At 41.3% G+C, this 24,200-nt stretch overlaps 1 protein-coding gene across 6 annotated transcripts in view; it reads right to left on the minus strand.

Moving 5' to 3' along the window:
- Positions 1-24,200, minus strand: part of CHD6 (chromodomain helicase DNA binding protein 6) — a 203,653-nt gene that overhangs the window by 26,930 nt on the left and 152,523 nt on the right. For all 6 annotated transcript variants that reach the window (XM_025470093.3, XM_035705853.2, XM_025470092.3 and 3 more), the window contains 4 exons: positions 19,087-19,176; positions 16,647-16,750; positions 11,307-11,436; positions 9,458-9,518 (listed from right to left, as the gene is read on the minus strand). In XM_025470093.3, coding sequence (XP_025325878.1) covers positions 9,458-9,518; positions 11,307-11,436; positions 16,647-16,750; positions 19,087-19,176 — 385 coding nt within the window. The remainder of the gene's footprint in view (positions 1-9,457; positions 9,519-11,306; positions 11,437-16,646; positions 16,751-19,086; positions 19,177-24,200) is intronic.

Raw genomic sequence — 24,200 nt, forward strand, 5'->3', positions numbered from 1 at the left:
AAAGACATGAAGGTAGCAAGCTGGCCTCAAGAATTTAAAATCCTATCAGAGAGGAGAGAAAGAACAGTTTTGTTCTTTGCACCAGAAGAAAACTAAACAGAATCTAGGAAACTCACTGGGAGCTAGATTTCTGGAACAGTGTAAGGAAGTTTCCTTGGAACCCAGCACGTTTTTCTTCTTCTTCCCACGGACTCCCAGAATTACCTAAACCTACCTGGAATGACCTCTGACGGCAAGGCTGCAGAGGGGATAGGACATTCAGAGACCACTCAGACACGTGTTAGTACTCTCTGCAATACTGGGATTGTGCCAATCTACTAACCATTCCCCTGTCTGTGCCCAAGTCTGTTTAATTCAGGGGAATTTGCCTAGTTACAGATGAAACAGGCTCTTTGGGCATCTTTAACCCTGCCTGCTGATCTGCCTGAGAATAGAACTGGAAGAAGCAAATACCCAACCAGTATCTCTGGGGTTGGGGTAGGAGGTATGGGATGGGAGGGAAGCAGACTGGGTTCAAATGTTGGCTATTTCTCTACATTTGTTATTTTAGCACATGAATTAGAAGTCAAGCTTAATCTATTTATAATTTGTCTACCTCAAAATCTGGGAGAAGCCACTCCCCATTCCCATTCCATCTGCTTTTGATTATATTCTATAGCCCAGGTTTTTGGGATTTCAAAATCAAAATAAATAATAGAGGCATTAATTTCAGAAATGAATAAAATGTAGTTCCGGAGGTATTTAACCCTACTGTAAAAAAATGAGTTATTTTACGATTCTGCTACAACCCCTTCGGTGCCCAGATCTCTTGAGATCAAAGACGGATCAGTTAAGTGTATAAACCTGACTGTGAACAGCTTTCAGAGTCGGGCTGGCCTGTAGTTGGTATGTGGCTGCCTTTCCATAGAAGTGACATGTATGTGCAGCTGAAATACTTTCTACTTCCTTGACTATGAAAATAATACTTCATTAGAGAACATAATACCAGAATGTCTAGAAAATATCTAGCCTGAACTCTATCCTCTGGTAGCTGTGAGAATTTGACAAAGCCCTTTAAAGTCCCCGAGCCTGTGTCTCCAGCCCTCCAATGAGAGCAATGACACTGGAAGTGCTTACTGTACTCAGTCGAGGTGAGGATCAATGGAAACAAATGGAAAAGGTGCTGTGGAAAGAGTAAAGTTCTGTTAAGTATAAGGTATTACTCTCATTTCTCTGGTACTTGAGTTCCGTCTAAGGAAAAACATATCCCAAATTTCAGACAAAAGGAGTAACAGGATAAGCTTAGGGACCTGAATGGCAGAACCTGGATTTCAACTGTCGACATCAGAACCCAACTTCCTTTAGGTCAGGGTCAGAAGTTTCACACTGACTTGCTTCAATCCAATGCTTCTCAAACCATGGGGAGATACGGAAACATATCTTTGAACAATAATTATTTCTTACTTTAGGGGAAGTGATGTCATTGTTACTGTTAGAGGAATCAGAGCTGATAGAAGCCAAAGTAAATACCACACATTCTCTCAATTAGAACCAAAAGAAAAGAATTGATAAACTTTTGGGTGATGATGACGAGAGGATGAGAGATCCTGGCGATGAACTCAGTTGGGGAAAACTGTACAGTAACCTCTGGGATTTAGAATCCATGAATTCTACCAGATTCATTTGCTCCATAACTCAAAGCCAGAGAACATGTGTGGTCAAATGGTGCTGGGGCCCTGGTAAGGTTTCAGTCTGCTTATGTAAAGCCCCAGAAACTCATTCATAACATGCAATGCAGACTTCTGCTTCTGGGATGATGCACATTTCCCTATTTCTTACTCTAAGCACAGTTAAAACCTCTGGACTTTGTATGTGAAACAGACAAAAGAAGACTCTGAAAGGTGAAGAGAAGGCAAACCAACTAGGGACTTTGGGACCTAAGGAATGACACAGTGGTGAGTTCCACGGGTTTTCTTTTTGACCCCATATATCCTAGATTTGGAGAAAAAGAAGCTGGCTATAGAAATGCCAAAGGGTGCAGACAAAACAAACAAACAACCCCAACAAAAGCCTGCTCTCTTTAGCAAAGGACCAGGAAGAAAGCAGGTTAGGAGTACACAAAATGTTATGACAATAACCACTATACTCCAGCCAACAACACAAAAAACTAGCTCAACAAATCCATGCCAGCAAAGGCCAAGTGGAGAATCTAGACCTCTACCTTCACCAGGCTATAACAGGGCACCCCATGCCCCTGCTGGGTAGTATCAATAAGGCAAGTAGAGAGCTGGGACTTTCATCCCTAAGAAGAAGTAATGAGTTCCCCCCATCCCCACCCACGGTGTCAGCAAACACCATGGGGGAGCTGAATTTCCACTCCTGTTCAGCGATAATGAGAAACATTCCTCTCAAGTATCATTGGGGGCTGATGGAAATGTGAACTTCTACTCCTACCTGGTAGCAACAAGGTAATACCCAGCCCCTACCCACTCCCCTGCAAGAGAGGCATCAGAGGTAGTCAGCAAAAACAGAACTTTTAACTAAGATCCTGAGTCTTACAATAAAATACCAAAATGTCCAGATTTCAGTAAAAACAAAAAACAAAAAAACCCCCACCACTTATCATACTAAGAAACAGGAAGATATCAAACTGAATGAAAAGACAATAAATGCTTACCACTGAATGACAGAAATCTTGGAATTTGAAATAAGGATTTAAAGTCGCTCATCAATGAGCAACTTTGAACATGCTCGCCACAAATGAAAAAACAAAATCTCAGCAAAGAAACAAAGATCCAAAGAAGAACCAAAAAGAAATTTTAGATTTGAAAACTATAATAACCAAAAACAACCTTAAAAAACAAAACAAGACAGTGACACCTGGGTGGCTCAGTGGCTAAGCATCTGCCTTTGGTCTCCCAGGACTCTGGAATCAAGTCCCGCATCCGTCTCCCTGTGTGGAGCCTGCTTCTCCCTCTGCCTATGGCTCTGCCTCTCTCTCTCTCCTTGTCTCTCATGAATAAATGAATAAAATCTTAAAAAAAAAAAAAAGACAAAAACCAACTCAATCTCAATGGACAGTCTTAACAGCAGAATGCAGGAGAAAAAGAAAAAATCCGAGAACTTGAAGACAGAAAAATAGAAAGTACCCAATGTAAACAACAGAGAAAAACATTAAAAAAAAATAGAGTATCAGAGACCTGTGGGACTGTAACAAAAGTTCTAATGTTCTTATCATCAGGCTCAGAGGAAGGGGGAAAGAAAGGGTTTGAAGAAATAATAGCTGAAAACTCTCCAAACTTTGGCAAAAGACTTAAATCTACAGATTCAAGAATCTGAGAAAATTCCAAACAGGATGAAGTAAAAGAAATCCACACACAAAAAAACCATGGTTAAGTTTCTGAAACATAAAGACAAAGAAAAAAAATCTTTTTTTTTTTTTAATTTTTTTTAAATTTTATTTATTTATGATAGTCTCAGAGAGAGAGAGAGGCAGAGACACAGGCAGAGGGAGAAGCAGGCTCCATGCACCGGGAGCCCCACGTGGGATTCGATCCCGGGTCTCCAGGATCACGCCCTGGGCCAAAGGCAGGCGCCAAACCACTGCGCCACCCAGGGATCCCAGAAAAAAAATCTTGAAAGCAGCAAGAGAGAAAGGATTCCTTACCTACAGGGGAAAAACAACTTGAATGACAGCAAATCTCTCATCAGAAAGCATGGAGAAAGTGGCACAATTCTTTCAAGAGCAGAAAGAAAAGAACTGTCAACCCAGAATCCTGTATCCAGTGAATATACCCTTCAGGAATGAAGGGGATATTAAGACATTCTCAGACAAAGAAAAGCTAAGAGAAATGTCAATTGGAGCCACTCTAAAAGAACGGCTAAAGGAATTTCTCTAAACATAAAGAAGAAACCTTGGAACACCATAAAGAAGAAAGAATCCAGTAAACAAAAATACAAGTAAATACCAGAGACTCTCCTTCTCCTCTTTACTTTTCTAAATTATACTGATACATGCAGCAAAAGTTGAACATTGTCTGATATGGTTTTTTTTTTTAAAGATTTTATTTATTTATTCATGAGAGAGAGAGAGAGAGAGAGAGGCAGAGACATAGGCAGAGAGAAGCAGGCTCCATGCAGGGAGCCTGATGTGGTTCCCAATCCTGGTCTCCAGGATCATGCCCTGGGCCAAAGGCAGGTGCTCAACTGCTAAGCCACCCAGGCATCCCGTCTGATATGGTTCTAAATGTATGTGGAAGAAATATTTAAGACCATTATATTAAAAATGAGGTGAGGGTAAAAAGATAAAACTAGTAGTAAGGTTTCTATACTCCACTTGAACTGGTGAATGATCATACCAGTGTGCTGTGATACTTTATGTATATATAATAAAATATCTAGAAGAACCACTAAAAAAGCTGTTAAAAAACAATACAGATAAGAGATAAAGAAAAAAGGAATCATAAAAATGTTCAAGTAACCCAGAGAAAATACAGGAAAAAGAAAACAGATAATAAAAAAAAATCGGGAAAATAATAACATATCAGACTTAAGCCTACTGTCTGAATAATTACATTAAATATTAAGGGCTGAATGCACCAACTCAATACCAGAGATTGGCATAATGCATTAAAAACTGTGACCCAACTTTATGCTGTCTTTATAAAACTTACTTCAAGTATAACAATAAAAGAAGGCTGAGAGTAAAAGAATAAAAAAAGTTCTAAGATGCAAACATTAACAGAAGGAAATCAGAAGTAGCTATATTAATGTGAGATAAAGTGTGCTTCAGAACAGAGCAAACCATCAGAGGTAAAGATGGACATTACATAACGATAGCAGAGTCAATCTACCTAAGAACATACCTAAATGTGTATGCACCAAACAACAGAGCTGCAAAATATATATGTGAAGCAAAAACTGATACAAATGAAAGGAGAAACAGACCAATTGATAATTTTATTGGAGACTTTATTTTTTTATTTTATTTTATTTTTTTTATGATAGTCACACACACACACACACACAGAGAGAGAGAGAGAGAGAGAGGCAGAGACACAGGCAGAGGGAGAAGCAGGCTCCATGCACCGGGAGCCCGACGTGGGATTCGATCCCGGGTCTCCAGGATCGCGCCCTGGGCCAAAGGCAGGCGCCAAACCGCTGCGCCACACAGGGATCCCTATTGGAGACTTTAATACTCCTCTCTCAACAACTAATGAAACAACCAGACAGAAAATAAGCAAGGATACAGAAGAACTCAACATTATGAACCAACATGATCATTTATGCGATTATGTCAACCTAATTGTACCCAACAACAGCACAATACACACTGCTTTTCAAGTGCCCATGGAGCATACATCAAGACAGACCACGTCCTAGGCCACAAAGCAAACCATAACAAATTTAAAACAACTGAAATAATAGTTTGTTCTCTGAACACAACAGAATCAAACTAGAAAGACAAAACAGAAAGATAATAGAAAAATCTCCAAATACTTGGAAACGAAATAATACATGTCTAATGATCCATGGATTAAAGAGGAAGTCTTAAGAGACATTTTTAAAGAATACATTAAATTGAATGAAAATGATAATACAACATAGCAAAATTTGTGGGACGTAGCTAAAGTACTGATGAGAGGGAAATTTACAGCACTGAATGTATCTACTAAACAAGCAGGAAAGTCTCAAAATGGTAACTTAAGCTCCACTCCAAAAATCTAGAAAAAGAAAAGGAAAATAAAACCAGGGCAAGCAGAAGGGAGGGAATAATAAAGTGTAGAAATCCATGAAATTTATTAATTTTTAAGATTTTATTTATTTGCGAGACAGAGCAAGATAGCATGAGCAGGGGGAAGAGGTAGAGGAAGAGGGAAAAGCAGGTTCCTCGAGCAGGAAGCCCAACGTGGGACTTGCTTCGAGGACCCCAAGCTGAAGGCAAATGCTCAACTGACTGAGCCATTCAAGCGCCCCTAAATCAATGAAATTTAAAAGAGAAGATGATGAATTGAAACAAAGAGGTGATTATTCAAGAAGATAAAGTAGACAAATCTCTAGTAAGACAGATTAAAAAAGAGAGAGAGAGAGAGAGAGAGAGAGAGAGAGAGAGAGAAGATACAAATGACCAGCACCAGAAGGAAACAGGAACGGCACTACAATTCTGTGATCATCAAGAGGATAAGACGATACAATGGAACAACTCAACACACAAATCTGACAACTGAGATGAAATAGACCAAATTCCTTGAAAAACACAAACTTATCACAATTTACTCAATATAAAATCGAGAATTGGTTTCATAATTTAAAAACTATCTCAAAAAGGAATCTCCAGGCTGGTTTCACTGGAGAATTCTACTAAACATTAAAAAAATTAATACCACTTCTAGACAATCTCTATCAGAAAATAGTTGGATGGAATATCCAATTTATTTATATAGCTAACATTACCCTAATATCAAAAGCAGACAAAGACAGTACTGAAAGGCAACTATAGATAGACCAATATCCCTCATGAATATAGATATAAAAATCCTTAACACAATATTAACAAATAGAATTCAATAAGAATTATACATCATGACTGAGTGGATTTTATCCCAGTTTATCCAGGGATGCAAAGCTGATTCAATATTTGAAAATCAATGTAATCTACCATATTAATAGGCTAAATAAGAAATACCACATGATCATAACAATTGATGCAAAAAATGCATTTGACAAAATTCAACATCAATTCATGATAAAAATTCTCAGAAAACAGGGATACAGGGGAATGTTGCATCTTCGATAAACACCTACAAAAAACTCAGACCTAACATTATATTTAATGATGAAAGACTGAATGTCTTCCTCCTAAGATCAGGAACAAGGCAAGAATGTCTGCTCTCAGCATTCATTCAACACAGTCCTGGAAGTTTTAGACAGTGCAATATGGCAAGAAAGAGAAATACAAGGCATACAGATTAGAAAAGAAGATATAACACTACCCATCTTTGCAGATGACAGGGTTGTTGATATAGAAAATCTCAAAATACCTTAAATTGAAATTGCACTGAGCAAGTTTGCAGGATATAAGATAAAGCAGAAATAGAACCCCATTTACAATCACACCAAAGAAAATGAAATACTTAGATATGAATCTACAAACATGTACAGAAATTATGTGCTGGGGACACCTGGGTGGCTCAGTGGTTGAGCATCTGCCTTTGGCTCAGGTTGTGATCCCAGGGTCCTGGGATCAAGTTCTGCATCAGGCTCCCCATGGGGAGCCTGCTTCTCCCTCTGCTTGTGTTTCTGCCAGTCTTATGAATAAATAAATAAAATCTTAAAAAAAAAACAAAAAACTGTGTGCTGAAAAACTATAAAATAGTGATGAAAGAAATCAGATATCAAAATCGAAATAAATAGAGAGATATGTAGTAAGGTTCAATATAGTAAAGGTCAATTCTCCTCAAAATGATATATGGATTTAATGCAATTCCTAGAAGATCCCAGCAAGAACTGTTGTAGATATAGATAAAAGTATTCTAAAATTTATATGGAAAGGCAGAGGAACAAAAGCTAAAACATTTTTGAAAAAGTGGGAGGAATCAGTCTACCCAACTTTAAGATTTGTGATATAGCTACATTAATTGATATTACATGCTACTGGCAGAGGAGTAGACAAACAGAAAAAAGGAACAGAGTAAAGAACCCATAAATAGATCTACACAAATACGCTCAATTGATATTTTGACAAGGGTGCAAAAGTAATTCAATGTAGAAAAGAGAACTTTTTAAAACAAATGGTTCTAGAGCAATTGGACAGCAACAGGTTAAAAAAAGAACCTTAATCTAATTCTCTCCATTTACATGAAAACTAACAAAATGGACCACAGACTTACATGTTAAACTAAAAAACTTTTAGTAGAAAACACAGAAGAAAACTGTTGATATCCACAGATAGGCAGAGTTCTTACACTTAAAACCAAAAGCATGACCCATAAAAAGAAAAATTAGTACTTGAACTTTTACAAAATTAAAAACAGTTGTTCTGTGAAAGATAATGTTAATAGGATAAAAAGATAAACTATAGGTGGAAGAATATACTTGCCAACCACATATCTGACAAAAGTCTGGTATCTGGAATATTTAAAGAACTTTCAAATAGCAACAGGAAAACAAAGAAACAATGCAATTAGAAAATGGGTAAAAGACATGAGGAAACGCTTCACTGGAGAGGCTTACAGATGGCAATTAAACCCATAAAAAGATGTTTAAACATCATTAGCTATTAGGAAAGTGTAACATAAAACCACAACTAGGTATCACTAAATACATATCAGAATGGCTCGATTAAGATCATAACCAGGAGCTAACAAAAGATGAGGAGAAAGTGGATCACTCCTATGCAGCTGGTGGGAATGATGACGGGGTATAGCCACAGTGGAAATAGCTTGGCAGTTTTTCAAAAAAAGTAAAACATGTAGCAACTGTATGACCCAGCAGTTGTACTCAGGGACATTTATCTCACAGAAATGGGAATGTGTGGTCACGCAAAATCTGTACACAAGTGTTTACAGAGGTATTTGTAATAGTCGAAAACTGGAGACAATGCACATATCCTGCACATGGATGGAACGGTCAAACTTGGACATCCACACCAAGGACTGCTACGCGGCAATGAAAAGGAGGGCATTACTGTTACAGAAAACAGACTGAAACACTCTATAGGGAATTATGCTGAGTGACAAATGCTAATCCCTAAGGGCCCCTTGTTGTTATGATTCCATTTAATAATATATATTCTTAAATTATTACTACATAATCTTAAGAGATAATCAAAATAACAAATTATAAAAGTGGAGAATAGGTTAGTGGTTGCCTCCGATTAAAAAGGAGGTGAAGGGCAGCCCGGGTGGCTCAGCAGTTTAGTGCCGCCTCAGCCCAGGGCGTGATCCTGGAGACCTAGGATCGAGTCCCATGTTGGACTCCCTGCATGGAGCCTGCTTCTCTCTCTGCCTGTGTCTCTGCCTGCCTGTCTCTCTCTCTCTCTCCCCTCTCTGTGTATTCTTATAAATAAATAAATAAAAAATCTTAAAAAAAAAAAAAGGAGGTGAAGGGGGAAAGTGGATGTGGCTATAAAGGGCAACATGATGAATCTCTGTGGTCACAGAAACATCCTGTATCTTGACTCTAACAATGTTAGTATCTTGGTTGTGATACTGTACTATCATTTTGCAAAATGTTCCCATGGGAGGAAATAGGATAAAAGGCACAGGGGATCACTCTGTTTTATCTTACAATTGCATCTAAAATCTGCAATTATACCAAAATCAAAATTTTGACTAGAATAAAAGTGCAATGCAGTCTGTATGTTGACAATTTTATAATAAAACGCTGGGGAAAATGCAATGCAACTGCAGCATCGCAATCAAGCTCAAGCTTGACTGCCAAGAGGGGGATTTTTCTCGACACAGCACATGTGACTTACCATTTGCTTCTGCAGGCCATCTAACTTGTCTTCGGTGTTGTCTTCTTTATCCATATTGCCTCTAAATAAAAGCAAAATAAAAAGTTACCACACATCACCTAGGAACTATTTTGCAACCAGAATGCTTGCAAGAAGCACCCTCCCAAGCACTAACCAGAAGGAAAATTAGGATCCTTTTTCCCACAGGCCCCAAAATCTTGGTTTCTACCAGTGTTATAACTTCTACAGGCAAGGACCTCCACTCAATCAAGACTTCAGCAAGAGACACATGATCTACTCAGATAAGTTCAGAGGACAGCTGTCTGACAGTGATACTGTCATGGGCAAGGTCATTACTGCCCATTGAGAGTTACCTGAACATGGGCCTTTGATAAAAGAACAGACTCCAGAGACTGAGGCCTTTGCAAACCCAGCCAGTCCTGAAGCATTCCCAACCCCTTCCCCCAAGAGTGGAGTGAAGCTTTAGGCAGAATGCTTCATTTGGTGGCAGTCCCTTCCTCAGGAGAAAGCAGAGCTGCTATTGCCAGTAAGGGAGGGGATTTTACCCTTTCCCTGCAGACACCTACCTCAAGCTTAGCTGCCTAACACTTTCTGTGGGCTTAACTATTGCTGATGCCTATCTTTTTCATGATTTGTCCTCAAACTGACTTTGAAGTGCTCCTGTCTCAAATATTCTTATCATTGCAGCTCAGGTCCTGGAGGCAGTAGAATCTCTCCTACCTTAACTATCTCTCACTGCTTAACTATAGGAAGAACAGATGCCCCACATAAATGTAAACTTCATCTATATTCAGGTACCTTACCCACGTAGTGTTTTCCCCTACATCTACCAGTAGCATCACCATGCACTTGGGCTTCTGCTAACATTTCTCCAAGTGAGTCTTTATTATCTGCCCGGAGGAAATTTCTCTTTGGAGCAGAGAACTTTATAGTAGCTCAAGTGTTTATCACGGCTTAAAGACAGATGGAAAATGTATCTCACTCTTTTCTTGGCCTTAGCAAGTAGTCAGAAGCTCCTGGTAGTTAGGAGCTCCTGGTTAGGCCTGACCACAGCCCTAGGCAATGGAGAGCAGTATCTGCTACTTTAGGGGGAAGATCAGTTCAAAGCTTACCAAATACAAGCTAAGAGATACACATTATGTATTCCTTATATATATATTATCATATAAGATATACATAATATTAATATAACATTTAATATTTATTTATATATGTAAATATATATGATTATAATGTATATATATATTTTTAGAGCACCACAGTTTCTAGTTGTTTATTTAGCTTTCCAATAAATTTACAGATTTGGGGGTTGTGCCAACAGTAAGTAAAATTCAGCCAAAGGAGATACCTCCATATTTTTGCACACAATCCATAAATAAGGCCTAAATGCCACAGCCATCGAGCAGTGGCTCCTAATTCACCTTACTCATGGACAACACATTCTTAAATAATGCCAGAATTTCATCTGAGGCATTTCAAGGTCAGGAAGCCTGTTCTTGCAGTGCCTCTTAGCTTTCTGCCAGGTATGAAGGGTCTGAATTCTTCAAGAATCCTCTAACCAGACAAGGGACGAGTAGAGTAGGATGGTGGGCAGTTTGAGGAACCCATGAAGAACAAAACTGGTATTTGGTTCAAAAGAACAAAACTGGTATTTGGTATTTGGTTTAGAAGTCAAAGAAAAGGCCTGAGGCAGAATAGGATATAACCAATGCAGTAATTTTAGAAAGTAGTTCCAGCATGGCAAGATTTAGGGAAGATGCTAGGTTTGAGGAAGAGACAGTGAGAATGCTGGATATACATGGAGGGGGTCAGATTCATGGCATAACATGTCATATCACAGATGGCTCACCTTTCAGGAATGTCTGAGGTCCCATCCGTAACACCTTGTTCTGCAGAAAGGGACTTCTCATCTGGCATCCCGACTTTCTCCAGGAAGCAAAGTGCTGGGTCAGCTCGCATGGCATTGTACCTCTCATACCCTGATAGGGGTAATAAGAAATGTTAGAAGTCATGTTAGAATTCACAAAATCTATCCCAGACACTGTACAATCGTTTTGTTTCCCTTATTAAGTGAAAAATAAAACAAGAACACTATTTAAGAATAATTGAATCCTCTAAGAATTCCTATCAGAGGAAGATCCTTGAGCTAAAGTATATGCCTCTGAGTACTGTTTGACCAAAAATAAAAGCTTACGTAAATATTCTGTGTCCATGAAGAGACACAAGGTACAGATGCAATGCTCACTTGTTTACTTCTTTTGGATAGCAAAGGGAATCAGGCAAGTTGGTTTTGCAACTTTTCTTCATCCTCCACTTCTGGACACCTTGTTACCTTCTGAATGGGCCTTGTTTCTGATAGTCCAATTTTATCCCATGTCTTAGAAACAGAAACTGAACTAAGTGATGGATGCAGGGGATAAAATACAAGGAGATCTACTGTGGTTGTTAATCAGATTAAAAACAATCTACTGCCTCCATATTCACCCATTTGGTGTGAAATCCAAATCCACTGGCCAGGGCTTTGGAATTACCCCTACCACATCCCCAAAGTCAAACAGAGAATGAACATATTTGACTCAGAAAAGACCCCTGAAAGGGAGCCAAAACAATGAAATAACATCACTTTTACTTTGATAATGCCAGGCATGAGAATCTGTTATTATTTTATTGAGTCTAATATAACCTGATAATGAGCTAGTATTTGGTCACAGAAAAGATCCAAATCTTATTGTTAGAGCAAACTATCTTGGGGGAAGCGCTTTCAAGATCGTCAAAACCCTTTCCATGTTGCTCCCAGGAAACGAAGTCCATTTCCAGTATGTACAGAGAGCCCATCACAAGTGATGGAAATGCTGCACCTAAAACGAGAACCACCACGGGTGTGAAGAACAGACTGGATGTTACTTTGCTGGGTATTTCACTTCTGTGTGGCGTTTTGCTCCACATCGCTGTGGATGCAGTTCTATTCTCCACTCTGTAGGCAGCACCTGGTATTCTCTCTCTCTCTCTCTCTCTCTCTGAGGAGCTGCAGGTACTTTATCTTTTAATCCAAAATGACTCTTCTGTCATCTCAATGACAGGTGCTGTCCGCATGAGGCACATGGCAGGAGAAACTGCGATGCCTTATGCTCTTCTTTATTCACTATTTCTTAGGGTGATTATTTGATTACTGTTCAGTCTGTCTCATGAGATTGTGGGCTCCTTAGGAAAAGAATCTGGGTCTGTTTTATCTCATCATTACACATTCAGTAGCTAGTGTGGGGCCCAACACCATACATGCTTGACAAAAGATAAGTCAGTTTTGCCCAGATTCTCTTTCAATAATCGTTATAGAAAGATCTACACCCTCTTCCCGAATTCTACCACAACTTATGGCAAAACGGAAATGTTCTCAACTCTCCTGATGCCTTGAGGAAATTCCTGCCACTATCTCTAACTGCTGCTCCCCATGAAAAGAGGGGTGCTTCATCTGATAGGTGAGAAGTTGAAAGCCTTCTCCACCAGCCTTTTACTCCTGGGAGAGTGTCCTGCCTTCAGGTGCTCTGTGTTTGACAAGGGCATAAAGCAGGCCAGGCGAATTCAGCAGCCTACTACCTGGCTTTGCTTCTACTCCGCAGACTTTCTCTTATCTTGTGTGGATCCAGAGTCTAGACAGATTCTGCATTCCTATTTCTCAGTGAGCTATGAAGCTGGAAGCAAGGAAGAGTGACTGATTCAGTCCCCTAGGAAACCCCACCAACTGCCCTATAGAGTTGTCAGTGCTCTAAGAGCAATGCCAATAAATACATAGTAGATGACAGCCTTTGAAGGGTGTGGGCTGCTTACCTCTTTGGTCTAAAAGCTCCTTTCTAAGAATATAAACAAAAATACTAAACTCTTATCTTAATGAAAATTACAGAAATCTAGGCTGCCCTAGAGGGCCGTAGTCAGTCAATGCAACTGAGAGCCATTGAGAACCTCATTCAGAACAGGTTTGCTACAGAGCCCCTCCTGCTATAAATAACCATAGGTACAGGTAATTCTTGCACAGAGGTCAGCTGAGAGGTGGAACCACGGGTATATCCTTCTGATCTAAGTAGGGCTGTAGCAGGCTATATCTGGGTTAGACTGAAGGAGCCCTAAAATTTCAGACAACAGATGGCTGTGTTTCTTAACAAAGAAAATGGTGGCAGTGTCACAGCTCATACTTAGGCCTCCATGGGATGGATGTGAGGCAGAGGGCTTCCTGACACAAATTCCTGGAAATTGAATACCAGATAGCTTCGCTTCCTGAAAATGTCACATCTCTACCAGCTGCTAGGTATCTGGGAGCCGTCACCTGGCAAGATCTGTTGTGGGGCTAAGTTATATAGGGGCGGTCAGGTGTGTTACCTAGATGAGGATAGGTCTAAGCTTATGCTCATGGAATGTCTGATGGGCAGCATCTAGTCCGGGGGAGGATGTTTTGGATTCTGGAAGACCCCAAGGAGGATGAGCCCATGAAGCCAACTACAGGCATTTATCCAATGCAGTCTGGGTAGATCCAATGTTACCATCCAACTAAACATGGCTGGTTTTGTGCAAGGGTAAGTCATGTGTACATGTGTGGTTTAGATCCAGTCCCCTAGCACTGGGTACAGAGGCCGGGTTGTCCCATCTTTACAGTATGTTTAAAGTCATCGTATGCTATAATCAGCCACTTCAGGCATCATGCACATGCCCTCAGCCCTGAATATGACTAGTACTGAGTTCACCTCAACTAGCAATCTGGGGGTATCTCATGGGATTAAAGACCTCACGGTGTGCTCAGGAAACACTCAGGAATCATTAACTTATACCCTCCTAAACTGCTTCATAGAGCAGAAGAGTTTTAGATATGGAAGTGACCTCAGACACATCTGGTTGACCCTTGAACATTCCTAATATAAAACGAAGAGAGATCAATTGATTAATCCCACTACCTAAACTTTGATCAAGGATGAAAAAGCAAGTAGATATGGTGCCGGTAATAACTTGCTTTTCCCTGGAGAGAAAAGGTCTTGAACTCCCTGAGAGTCCTGTCCTCTAACGTACTGTGAGGCTAGACTGTTAGCCACATCTTCCTCATGAATTATACCTATCATCGTTGTGTGAAGACCCTCTTTATCCCAAACCATCCTTCTTTCCTTAGAGACCTTTTGTAAGATATTGATTTCACCATACCAGGTCTTAAGATGTTTGGTTTTTGGCTGTGGTTAGCACTTGCCTGGCATACCCTGCTTTACTCCTTCCGTGGCAACTGCATTCTATCTTCCACTTCTTCTTCTCTTCCATGTCTCCATCTATTTCTCAGGAGTATGTTCTTCTATCTCTGCTTCCCTGGGCTAGTCAAAGAGCCTTTTCTTGCCCTCCTTTCTTGGAGGGGCTTGTTTCCTTTTTCTGTGCAGTCATTAAAAACCCAGTCTATCCCTCTGGTTTGCTGTCCCACCAGTGAGCTTTCAGCTCTGGCTTTAAGTGACCTCTTCATTTGGGGATTTTCCTTTATCTGTTTCATGTGCAGCTAGGTAGTTTCACATTATTGTCCTAACCCACTCAGGCTTTTGTGCTGAGTCAGAGGAGGGACGGAGCAGAAGCATGTAGATTCTATCTGCCCTATTGCTGGGACTTCTCATCTTGTCCCTTTTCCACATCACGTTCTCTCCACCAATGATGTGGTCAGTGTAAAACTACCACTGAAATGAGACACAGGATCAATGGATTTTCTTGCACACATGTTCAGATGCTCTGAATCTGGCTGTCTCTGGCAATTTGTCTTTAGGTTCTTTCCCAAATTAAATGAAACCAAGCTTTGGGTGAACTGTGGTTGCTTGTGCTTAAAAGAGAGGTCACATGTTTCTTCTTCCCACTTCAGAGCTGAGTTCCAGCCCTGCACTGTCCAAAAGAGGTACCACATGTGGTTATTTAAATTTCAATTAATTAAAAATTATATAAAATTAAAAATATAGTTGCTCAGTTGTACCAGCCATATCACAAGTGTTCAATAGTCACATGTGGCCATTGGACTCCACAGTGGACAGTGCAGAGACAGGACACCCTTCCATCATCACAGGTAGCTCTCAAGGACAGCACTACTCATCCTAACCCAAGTGGTCTGACAAAGGGCTCTCGGTAGCCCTTCCAAGTTTGAGGGGATTCCTCATTAAAATATACATAGGCATAGTTGTTAAGTAAATGTGATTGGTTGGCCTCCAAATGTTGAATTCTACTGATTTGGGAATTCTACTGATTAGGGATGTCTGAGAAAGTTAACTTTCCAAAGCGAGAAAGCAAATAATAGCAGAAGAGCACTAAACATCTCCTACGCTTCTATCTACTGCTGAGCCATGCCCTAGGCAGTCTACATACATGGTCTCATTGAATCTTCAAACAACCCTCCAGGTAAGCTGTTTCGATACTATCCCTATGGTACAGATGAGGAAACTGGTCAGAGAAATTTATTGTTCAAGGTCTTACATTTAGTAAGTGGCAGAGCTGACAAGTAAAAGCCAGATATGACCAGCTCTCTCCACTTTAAATCCTGCTCTCCAATGTAAGATTTCAGTTAACTAACCGGAAAGGATACCTTAATAGGAAAGGTATCTACCAGGCACAATGCGGCGACTATCATGTGGTGCTTCCATCATTCACCTTGACTGCTGGCTGAGGGCAAGGGCAAGTACTTAGACAGTGGTGGAAGTGAAGAAAGGGGACATTTATTTCAGTTTCTCCAAGCTCAAAACCTCTCTCAGTCCTCTGGACTCTTGGTTACCACATTTTAAAAAAAGAACACCATCTTGTATTCTTAAATTTTTATACCAATGGGGCAAAATGATACACACTAGGAATGTGTAGATAACCTGAAATGATGTTAGAATTCTACATACATATGAAATGCTAAAACCTAACATTTTCCCATTTATTCATTCCTTCACTCAAGAAATGCTGTGTGCCTATTATGTGCCAGGCACTAGGCCAGATGCTGGGGTTCTAAAGTGAAGGAGAGTGAGGCAGTCCAAGGACTGACAGTGAACCACAACAGCCCTTGTAAAGGTCCTGATATTAACATTCACCATATTTTCATGACTCACACATTTATCTGAGAGGACAGAGGTGAGGCTCTACTTCCTACCAAAGATGTGCAGCAGGCTATAGAGTTTCTCAGGAAAGGGAGAGCACTCACTGAAATACACACCATGTTTGAACACGCCTATCAGAAGGGATTTATCAGCCTCAGCGTCCCACCAATCCACTGGGATCTCCACGTAGTCAATGTCAGGCAGAGGCACTTCTAGTTCCCTGTGGAAGGAAGGGCATGGACTCAGAGTTCCTTCAACGTAGACAGAAAACAATGCAAGAGCTACTGGCTGACCCCTGGTATTCAGCAACATTCCTGGTTGTGTGCTAAGAGGCTGAAGTTACAAGGATTCAGAAGGTGGCGGGCCAAGGTTTCTTCACCAGGACTTTCCATCACGCCCACCCAGTGAGCTATTTCCACATATGTACTTGATTTCCAGGCTTCAACTTAGACTGACTGACACAGAATCCTGAAGCACCTCTTGGAGAACACATCAGTCAGTCTAGGGTTGGGGCCTTGGGATCCACATATATAATGTAGATAGCCATCTCCAGTTGAGAACCACAGCAAACGTCATCAATATATTGGTCAACTGCAGGTAGAACAATCTTCATATTGTCAAATTCATACACAATCAAATGCTGAAAAGTGCCCGAATCATCTTGGTTCAACATGTAGAGAGATCTCAAGCACTGTTTGAGAATAAGGCAGTCAGCATTGGTACATTCCAGGATATGAAGACAGTCTTTCAGAGGATAGGTCCCATATTAGGTGGCACCGTCTGGCAGTGAGTGGTCTGCTGGGTCAAAACTGATCACCAGGAGCACCTGGGTGGCTCAGTGGTTGAACATCTGCCTTTGGCTCATGGTGTGATCCTGGGATCAAGTCCCACATGGGGCTACCTGTGGGGAGCCTGCTTCTCTCTCTGCCTGTATCTCTGCCTCTTTCTCTGTGTCTCTCATGAATAGATAAATAAATAATCTTAAAAAACAAACCAAACAGAACACCAATTACCCTGCTCCTGGCCAAAGGGATGAACATAATTTGCCCTAGGGAGCAGACATACAGGCCGAGTAGGCCTGTGCCATTAGCCCCTCACTGAATGAATTCTGTCCATGTTCTGAAAGCTCACATGGACCCTTAGCTCCCGGTCTTCATTTGCCTGAGCATAGTCCTTACTCTTTAAGGCTTTGGGTCTGGGGGAGAAAAATTCACCTGATGGTTCCTCTCTCCCACCTACCCGCTTTCTGAGATGGCTCCTCTATAGCATCTCAAATTTCTTCTTCCATCAAGCTCTTCTTGTGACACACAGCTAACTGTTCCTCCTCAGGGCCATGGTGGTCCATGGCCCTACCTTTCTAGGCAGTGCTCGATCTGGCTCTTGTTGTAGGGCCCACTGCTCTGCCAGAGTGGTGCCATGAGCCAAGTGACTTTTCTGGGATGAACTGTTATTCATTCCTCATGGCAAAGTAAGGACCCATAACAGCCAGGATTGAGGAGAGCAGAGGAAAGGAGGAAAGGGGGTGGGTAATGGACTCTCTGTGCTATACCTAGCTCCTTCCATCTACATGGTCTCCTTCCATCTACATGGTCTAAGAAAGCATCTGATAGTGGGATGAGGAAGCTGAGGTAGATTATTTCTGCCAGGTAACACCTGACAGAAATGATCATGTTGAATTCTGCTGCATTTCTATGACTCATGAACTGAATCTTTTTACCAGAGCACTCAAGCTCCCAATACCTATTAAAAATGACTATAGTAACTACAGAAAGTATATTCTCTCTTTTCCAGTGCCTTCATGACCACTAAAGCCATTAGGACTGCTTAACGGGAAAAAAAAAGGAAGAAGAAACCTTGGCCACAGGTAATCCCAAAGCAAAGATGAAATATCACTCCTTCTGGTTTTCTCTGGGAATGATGGGCATCAAAAAGGGCCAGAGCAAACAGCGCGTCTGGGGAAGGTGAAGGAGGCTGTCTGGCTTCATCAAGTGGTAGGTGGGAGCATGGTGGCCTCATTCGCTGAAATCTTGGGAGATTCCCATAGGATTCTATAGTTTTGGAAACACTAGTTTACAAAACTAAGGTGCAAACAATCAAACAGGGTATCAGGTATTATCAGTATGATTAACAAATACAGAGAACTGCTCAAATGTGGAAGAGCACTACGGCCAAGAGTGGGATTTTGAGCAAAATGCCTAGTGCATACCTGTTGGACCAAACGTATCAAAGTATGACTATTCAACCCACAATGACTCAGAGTGTGAATACTCATCCCAGAATGACTAGTTAAGGCAGAGAAATGACTATTCCAACCAATATTACAAAACCATTAAGAAAAGCAAACTAACTCAAAACCTCACCGAAAACTGTGCTGTGGAGAAAGATTTCTCCTTTATTTTACATGATAGAGACCTGCCTGTTCCACCATGTAGGTAATTGACCCTAGGCTGGGTGCAAACATAGGCCTCTCAAAGCACAGGCAGCTTTGTCCATCTCCACGAACAAGTACCTTATGGCAGCTCATTAGCACTGAGAGCTATGGATGACTTGGTTTACCTGGCAGGGGTTCCTTCAAATGCTTTCTCAGCTGCCTCTCCCAGTATTTCAGCTTTTAGGTAGTAGAGCATCCGGACTCGCAAAAGTACCCTGTGAAAGGTAAACACATTAATGCAAATGTGTCAGAACCCATGAGCTGCCTATAGGCTGTCACCCCCAAGTGGACACAAGGAAATTCTGGGAATTCCTATGTCATTAGTGATGTGAAATAATATCTGAAAGCACTAGAAAAACAAAACCCAAGGTACTAATAACAGATGCTACTGTGATTATCCCCATTTTACACAGAAAAATGTATCTCACTAGTCATCTGTTAGGTCACCCTGTAAGCACTGGACAGCAGCAGAAACACTTATCTGTTCTGGTCTGTAAGAGTAGTCAGTACCCCACCCCTCAACAATGAGCTCTCAGGCAGTGCTGCCCTCCAAGAAGCTGGTTACCAGTTTACTAATTTACTGAAGAGTAGGTCATGTTCAATGGTGCTGTTTTTAGTTTCACTTGCATGTAGTTAAAATGTATATTTACAAGTCTTTTTCATGGCAATACTGCCCAAGCATAATCACATCTTCTCTCCTGAGGTGCTCAGTTCCCTGGATTCTGCAGAGAGCACACTCAAGGTCCAAGGACAGGCACCAAACTGTTTGAGACAAGGCAATTAAGCAAGTATTTGTTGGGCAACCGTGCTGGGTACTGTGAGGCACATAATTAAGCCATTTAGCCCTGTTCCTGAAAAGCCTATAGCATCTTAATTGTGAAAAGAGGCCAACCAGGAAGGAATTACAGTACAGAAGATGACCGGGGGTGGGGGTGGGGGTGGGGCGTGAGTGAGGGTGAGGAAGGCTAAATGCACTCAGAAACAGGGTGAAGGTAAGGGTAGGCATAGAGAAGTTATCCAAGGAGATGCTTCATATTCGATTAGCCTCATATACAGAGAAGGACTTGTAACTTGTTAAAAACTAGGCAAGAGTAAAGGCCAGCTATTAAAAATAAAGGTCCATTTACATAAACAGGAACTGATCTCCATATAAGTTATTTTAAAAAGAGAGAAATAGAGCACAGAGCACAAACAGTATATAAAATGTATGTTATTTTAGGGAGGCTATACATTCACCTAAGCTGGTCCATGCCCAGAATATCCCTGGAAGAACCAGGTTAGCAGTGGCTGCCTCTGGAGGGGGAAATGGGAATCAGAGGTGGGAGGAAAGGTTATTTTTGATAATTTTTAAAAAATACATAAAGTGCCACCGTGGGCTCAAGTAGTAGGTGGCAACACACAAAATTAGAATTTTAAGAATGGAAAGAACATGCTTATTTTTCCGGTATGCCATTTCTTACCTCAGCTGTCAATCAACTCAAATAATTTTGAGATTTATTTTTTTTTAAAGCTCAGACAATAAGAACTCTAAGAATTTATAAAAGCCACTAATCCTTCTATCTTGCTGACAATAGCTGCTGACCTCCTTAGTAGGAACTGGAATGAGGAGGTCTTAGGTATGGTATTCCTACCTGCTTAGATCTAGCCCAACTGCAGGAAGGCTTTTCTGAAAATGAAAGAGCTGTCTCTATTTCTCTAAACAGAGATATGTTGGTATTTGGTAATATCTACAACAGAAGGGAATAGAATTTAAAGTGAATAGTATTTACTTTTCTCCAAATGAGAAGCCAGTCAATTCAGGGGACAGATGGGCAACCCACCCTGAATGAGAGGATAATCCCAGTTGACATCTAAACTCAAAGGGAAGGAGAAATGGAGCAGGTATGTAATACCCTTACTTTAGTCAAACAAAACCCATTAATATTTGGGTGGCATTATTGCTCTTTCCTTGATTGCTTTCTTGGAAAAAAACCCTAAAACCCCACATTTTGTTGATATGAACTATACTTCAGAAAGTGTACTTTATTTATTTTAAGATTTTATTTATTTATTCACGAGAGACAGAGAGAGAGAGAGGCAGAGACACAGGCAGAGGGAGAAGGAGGCTCCATGCAGGGAGCCCCACGCGGGACTCGGTCCCGGGTCTCCAGGATCATGCTCTGGGCTGAAGGCAGGTGCTAAACCGCTGAGCCACCCAGGGATCCCCAGAAAGTGTACTTTAGATATACATACAGCCTGATGAATTTCCACACACTGAGTACATCTGTGAACCCAGGACCCAGATAAGGAAGCAGAACATGTCAGCAGAAGGCTCCTTGGGTCCTCTTCTAGTCACTACTCCCACTCCCAAATGGATGACCACTCTCCTGACTCATTGCTTGATTCTGAGGCAGTTGTTTTTTAATTTTTTAAAGTTCTTTTGACAATTTCCTGTCCCTAAATAATACTACTACCACTACCAAACAACACTTTGAGTGCTTACTACTGGCAGCATGTGTTAGCTCCCTTAATCCAAATAGCAGTGTTAAGAGATGGGACTAATATCATCTTTACTTTCTATATGAAAGAAAGACATAAAGAGGTCAAGTAATGCACCTGCTCATAGTAAGAGGGCCAGGATTTAAATCCAGGCAGTCCCGATCTCACAGCCTGTCTTAACCCATACCTGATATTGAAGTGGCAGTACAATTGCTCACAGAGCCTACAATTCTAAAAGCTCACAGTCCAGTTTTGCTGAAAAGTCTGCCTGTTCTTCAGTGTGCCTCAGGGCAAAACCAGGACCCAAGATCAATGGGTGGAGGTTTCAAGGAAGCAGATTTTAGATTCAATATACAGAAGGATAATTAATTAGAATCATCTGGTAATTAAATGAGCCTTGCTGAGAAATGGTAAGCTCCCATCAGTAGGAAGGCTCAAGATTCCCTGTCAGGGTACTGCCCACAGAACTTCCATACTGAGTGGGAAGAGCTGCAGAGTCTCTGCTGGCTTAGAGTCTCTGGCTCTTGCTGAGCCAGAACTAAAGAGGACAGTAGTTTCTTTTCTTTTTTTTTCTTTCTTTTTCTTTCCTTCTTTCTTTTTCTTTCTTCTTTCTTTTTCTTTCCTTCCTTCTCTTTCTTTCTTTCTTTTTCTTTCCTTCCTTTTCTTTTTCTTTCTTTCTTTCTTTCTTTCTTTCTTTCTTTCTTTCTTTCTTCTTTCTTTCTTTCTTTCTTTCTTTCTTTCTTTCTTTCTTTCTTTCTTTTCTTCTTTTTAAAGATTTTATTTATTTATTCATGACAGAAACAGAGAAAGAGAGAGGCAGAGACACAGGCAGAGGGAGAAGCAGGCTCCATGCAGGGAGCTCGATGTGGGACTTGATCCTGGGTCTCTAGGATCATACCCTGGGCCGAAGGAGGCGCTAAACCTCTGGGCCATTGGGGCTGCCCAAGAGGACAGTAGTTTCTATTAGATCAGGATAATAAACAATAGCTTCTCTAAACTCAGAGAAACACTTTACTGTATTCTGTTTTTTAAGCAATTTACACCCAACGTGGGGCTCAAACTCACAACCCCGAGATCAAGGTTGCACATTCCGCCAACAGAGCCAGCCAGGTACACCTACTGCATTCTTCAATTCCCAGGGTCAGGCATGCTCTCAGGAAAGTCTTGGAGGTGGTGGTCAGAAATGTTAAGATATTCCTCAAAGGTCAAAAAACGGTTCTGGTCATTATCTGTGATCATCTGTGTAGGTGTCAGGGGAACTTCTATACCAACCTCTCCAGCTCAGCCTATTTTCAGGTCTCCACACCCATGTATGCAGTTGTGAATGAACAGCCAAATGCTACTGCTCTAAGTTAGCAGGGCAAAACCCGAGTCCTTCGTTTTGCTCTTCCTCGTTCAGTAGATGTAAGGATTCTAACTCTGTCCTGGACCAAGCACTGTTAGCTTCCCAGCCAGTGAAGCTCACAATCCTGGAGTTAGCTGCTTATGTATTCCTTATCACATGTTATGTATTCATTATTCCTTTGTCACATCTTTCACAGCTGACCTTTCTCCCCAATTCTATGGTTAGCACTCTCCGCTAGGTCCTCATGATCAATACTTAAATTATGACAGAACTCTCCAAGATGGTCATTCAGCCTTAGGTTGGCCCACTCCATCTTGCTGTTGCCAGATTGTTTTTCTCCCCAAACATCATTTTTTACTGCATGTCACTTGTTCAAGAAAGATGGATGCTTAATGTACAAGAGAATCCTCAGTTAGCTTGCCGTGCAAGGTCTCCTACAAGTCCTCTTACCAAGGCTGCCCCCTCTGTGTGTCCCCTCCATGGTGACTCAAAGTCAGTCACATGGAACATGCTACCGAGTCTTGCCGCAGGCAGGTCTACCATCAACCATGTGCCCTTATATTCTCAACTTGAGAACTACTGTCCCAAAGAGGCTGTACCTCTGTGCAGTTTTTATTATAGTGTGGGCATGAGGCCTCCGTCCAAAGGTTTAGAGAGACAAAGGGAAAGGATCAGGCTTCATTCATAAAAGACAAAGAACATAACCCAACCGCAACCACAGGACCATTAGGTTGATGACACAGGGAAGAAAGAAAACCTTATCAAAACATACTAATTTAGAAGTTAATAAGCTCTTATTTATCGCTTAAATCCTATGGTTATAACCAGAGCTGTGGCAGCACAGGCCTGCTCACTGCTGGGTGGGAGCGTCAGGGAGATCACCCTCACAAGGCCTGCGAAGCTGGATTAGGGGGTCTCCGAGGGCCCTCTAAGTTCTAAAGGATCCCCTATACCAGGTGATGCAAGTATCCAGGTGCAGCTTGTCACTGCTTGGTGGTTGGGTGCCCCACCTCCCCAAACTAAACTGCACAAGAGCAGTTTCATCTTTTGTCACTGTTTCCTTTGCACTCCTCCCCGTGCCTGGTGTTAGCCCAGGGCCTAGAGATATAATGGATACATCTCAAATGCATGTGTGTCAAACAATTGGAGGCCCTGAGCAGCAACAGCCAATGAGAAGCAGCAGCAGCAACTTGGCATGGGAGAGGGGGGAGGCCAAGAGCAGTGGCCACTAAAGTCTGTCTCCTGCTCTCCCTAGTGTGACCTCAGGGGCAGAAGGAGAGAGAATAATGAAATCACCAGTGTTCTGCCTGGATTTAGAGAGTTGGGTCAGAAAAACCCTCAGGGGTACAGGCTGTATTAGTAGAGAATCCAGGTTCTGGGGGAGAGGAGATGTTGCTAAAGGAGTAAGACAAGCTT

Source organism: Canis lupus, chromosome 24, assembly GCF_003254725.2.
Source record: "Canis lupus dingo isolate Sandy chromosome 24, ASM325472v2, whole genome shotgun sequence".
In the NCBI taxonomy this organism is placed as follows: domain Eukaryota; kingdom Metazoa; phylum Chordata; class Mammalia; order Carnivora; family Canidae; genus Canis; species Canis lupus.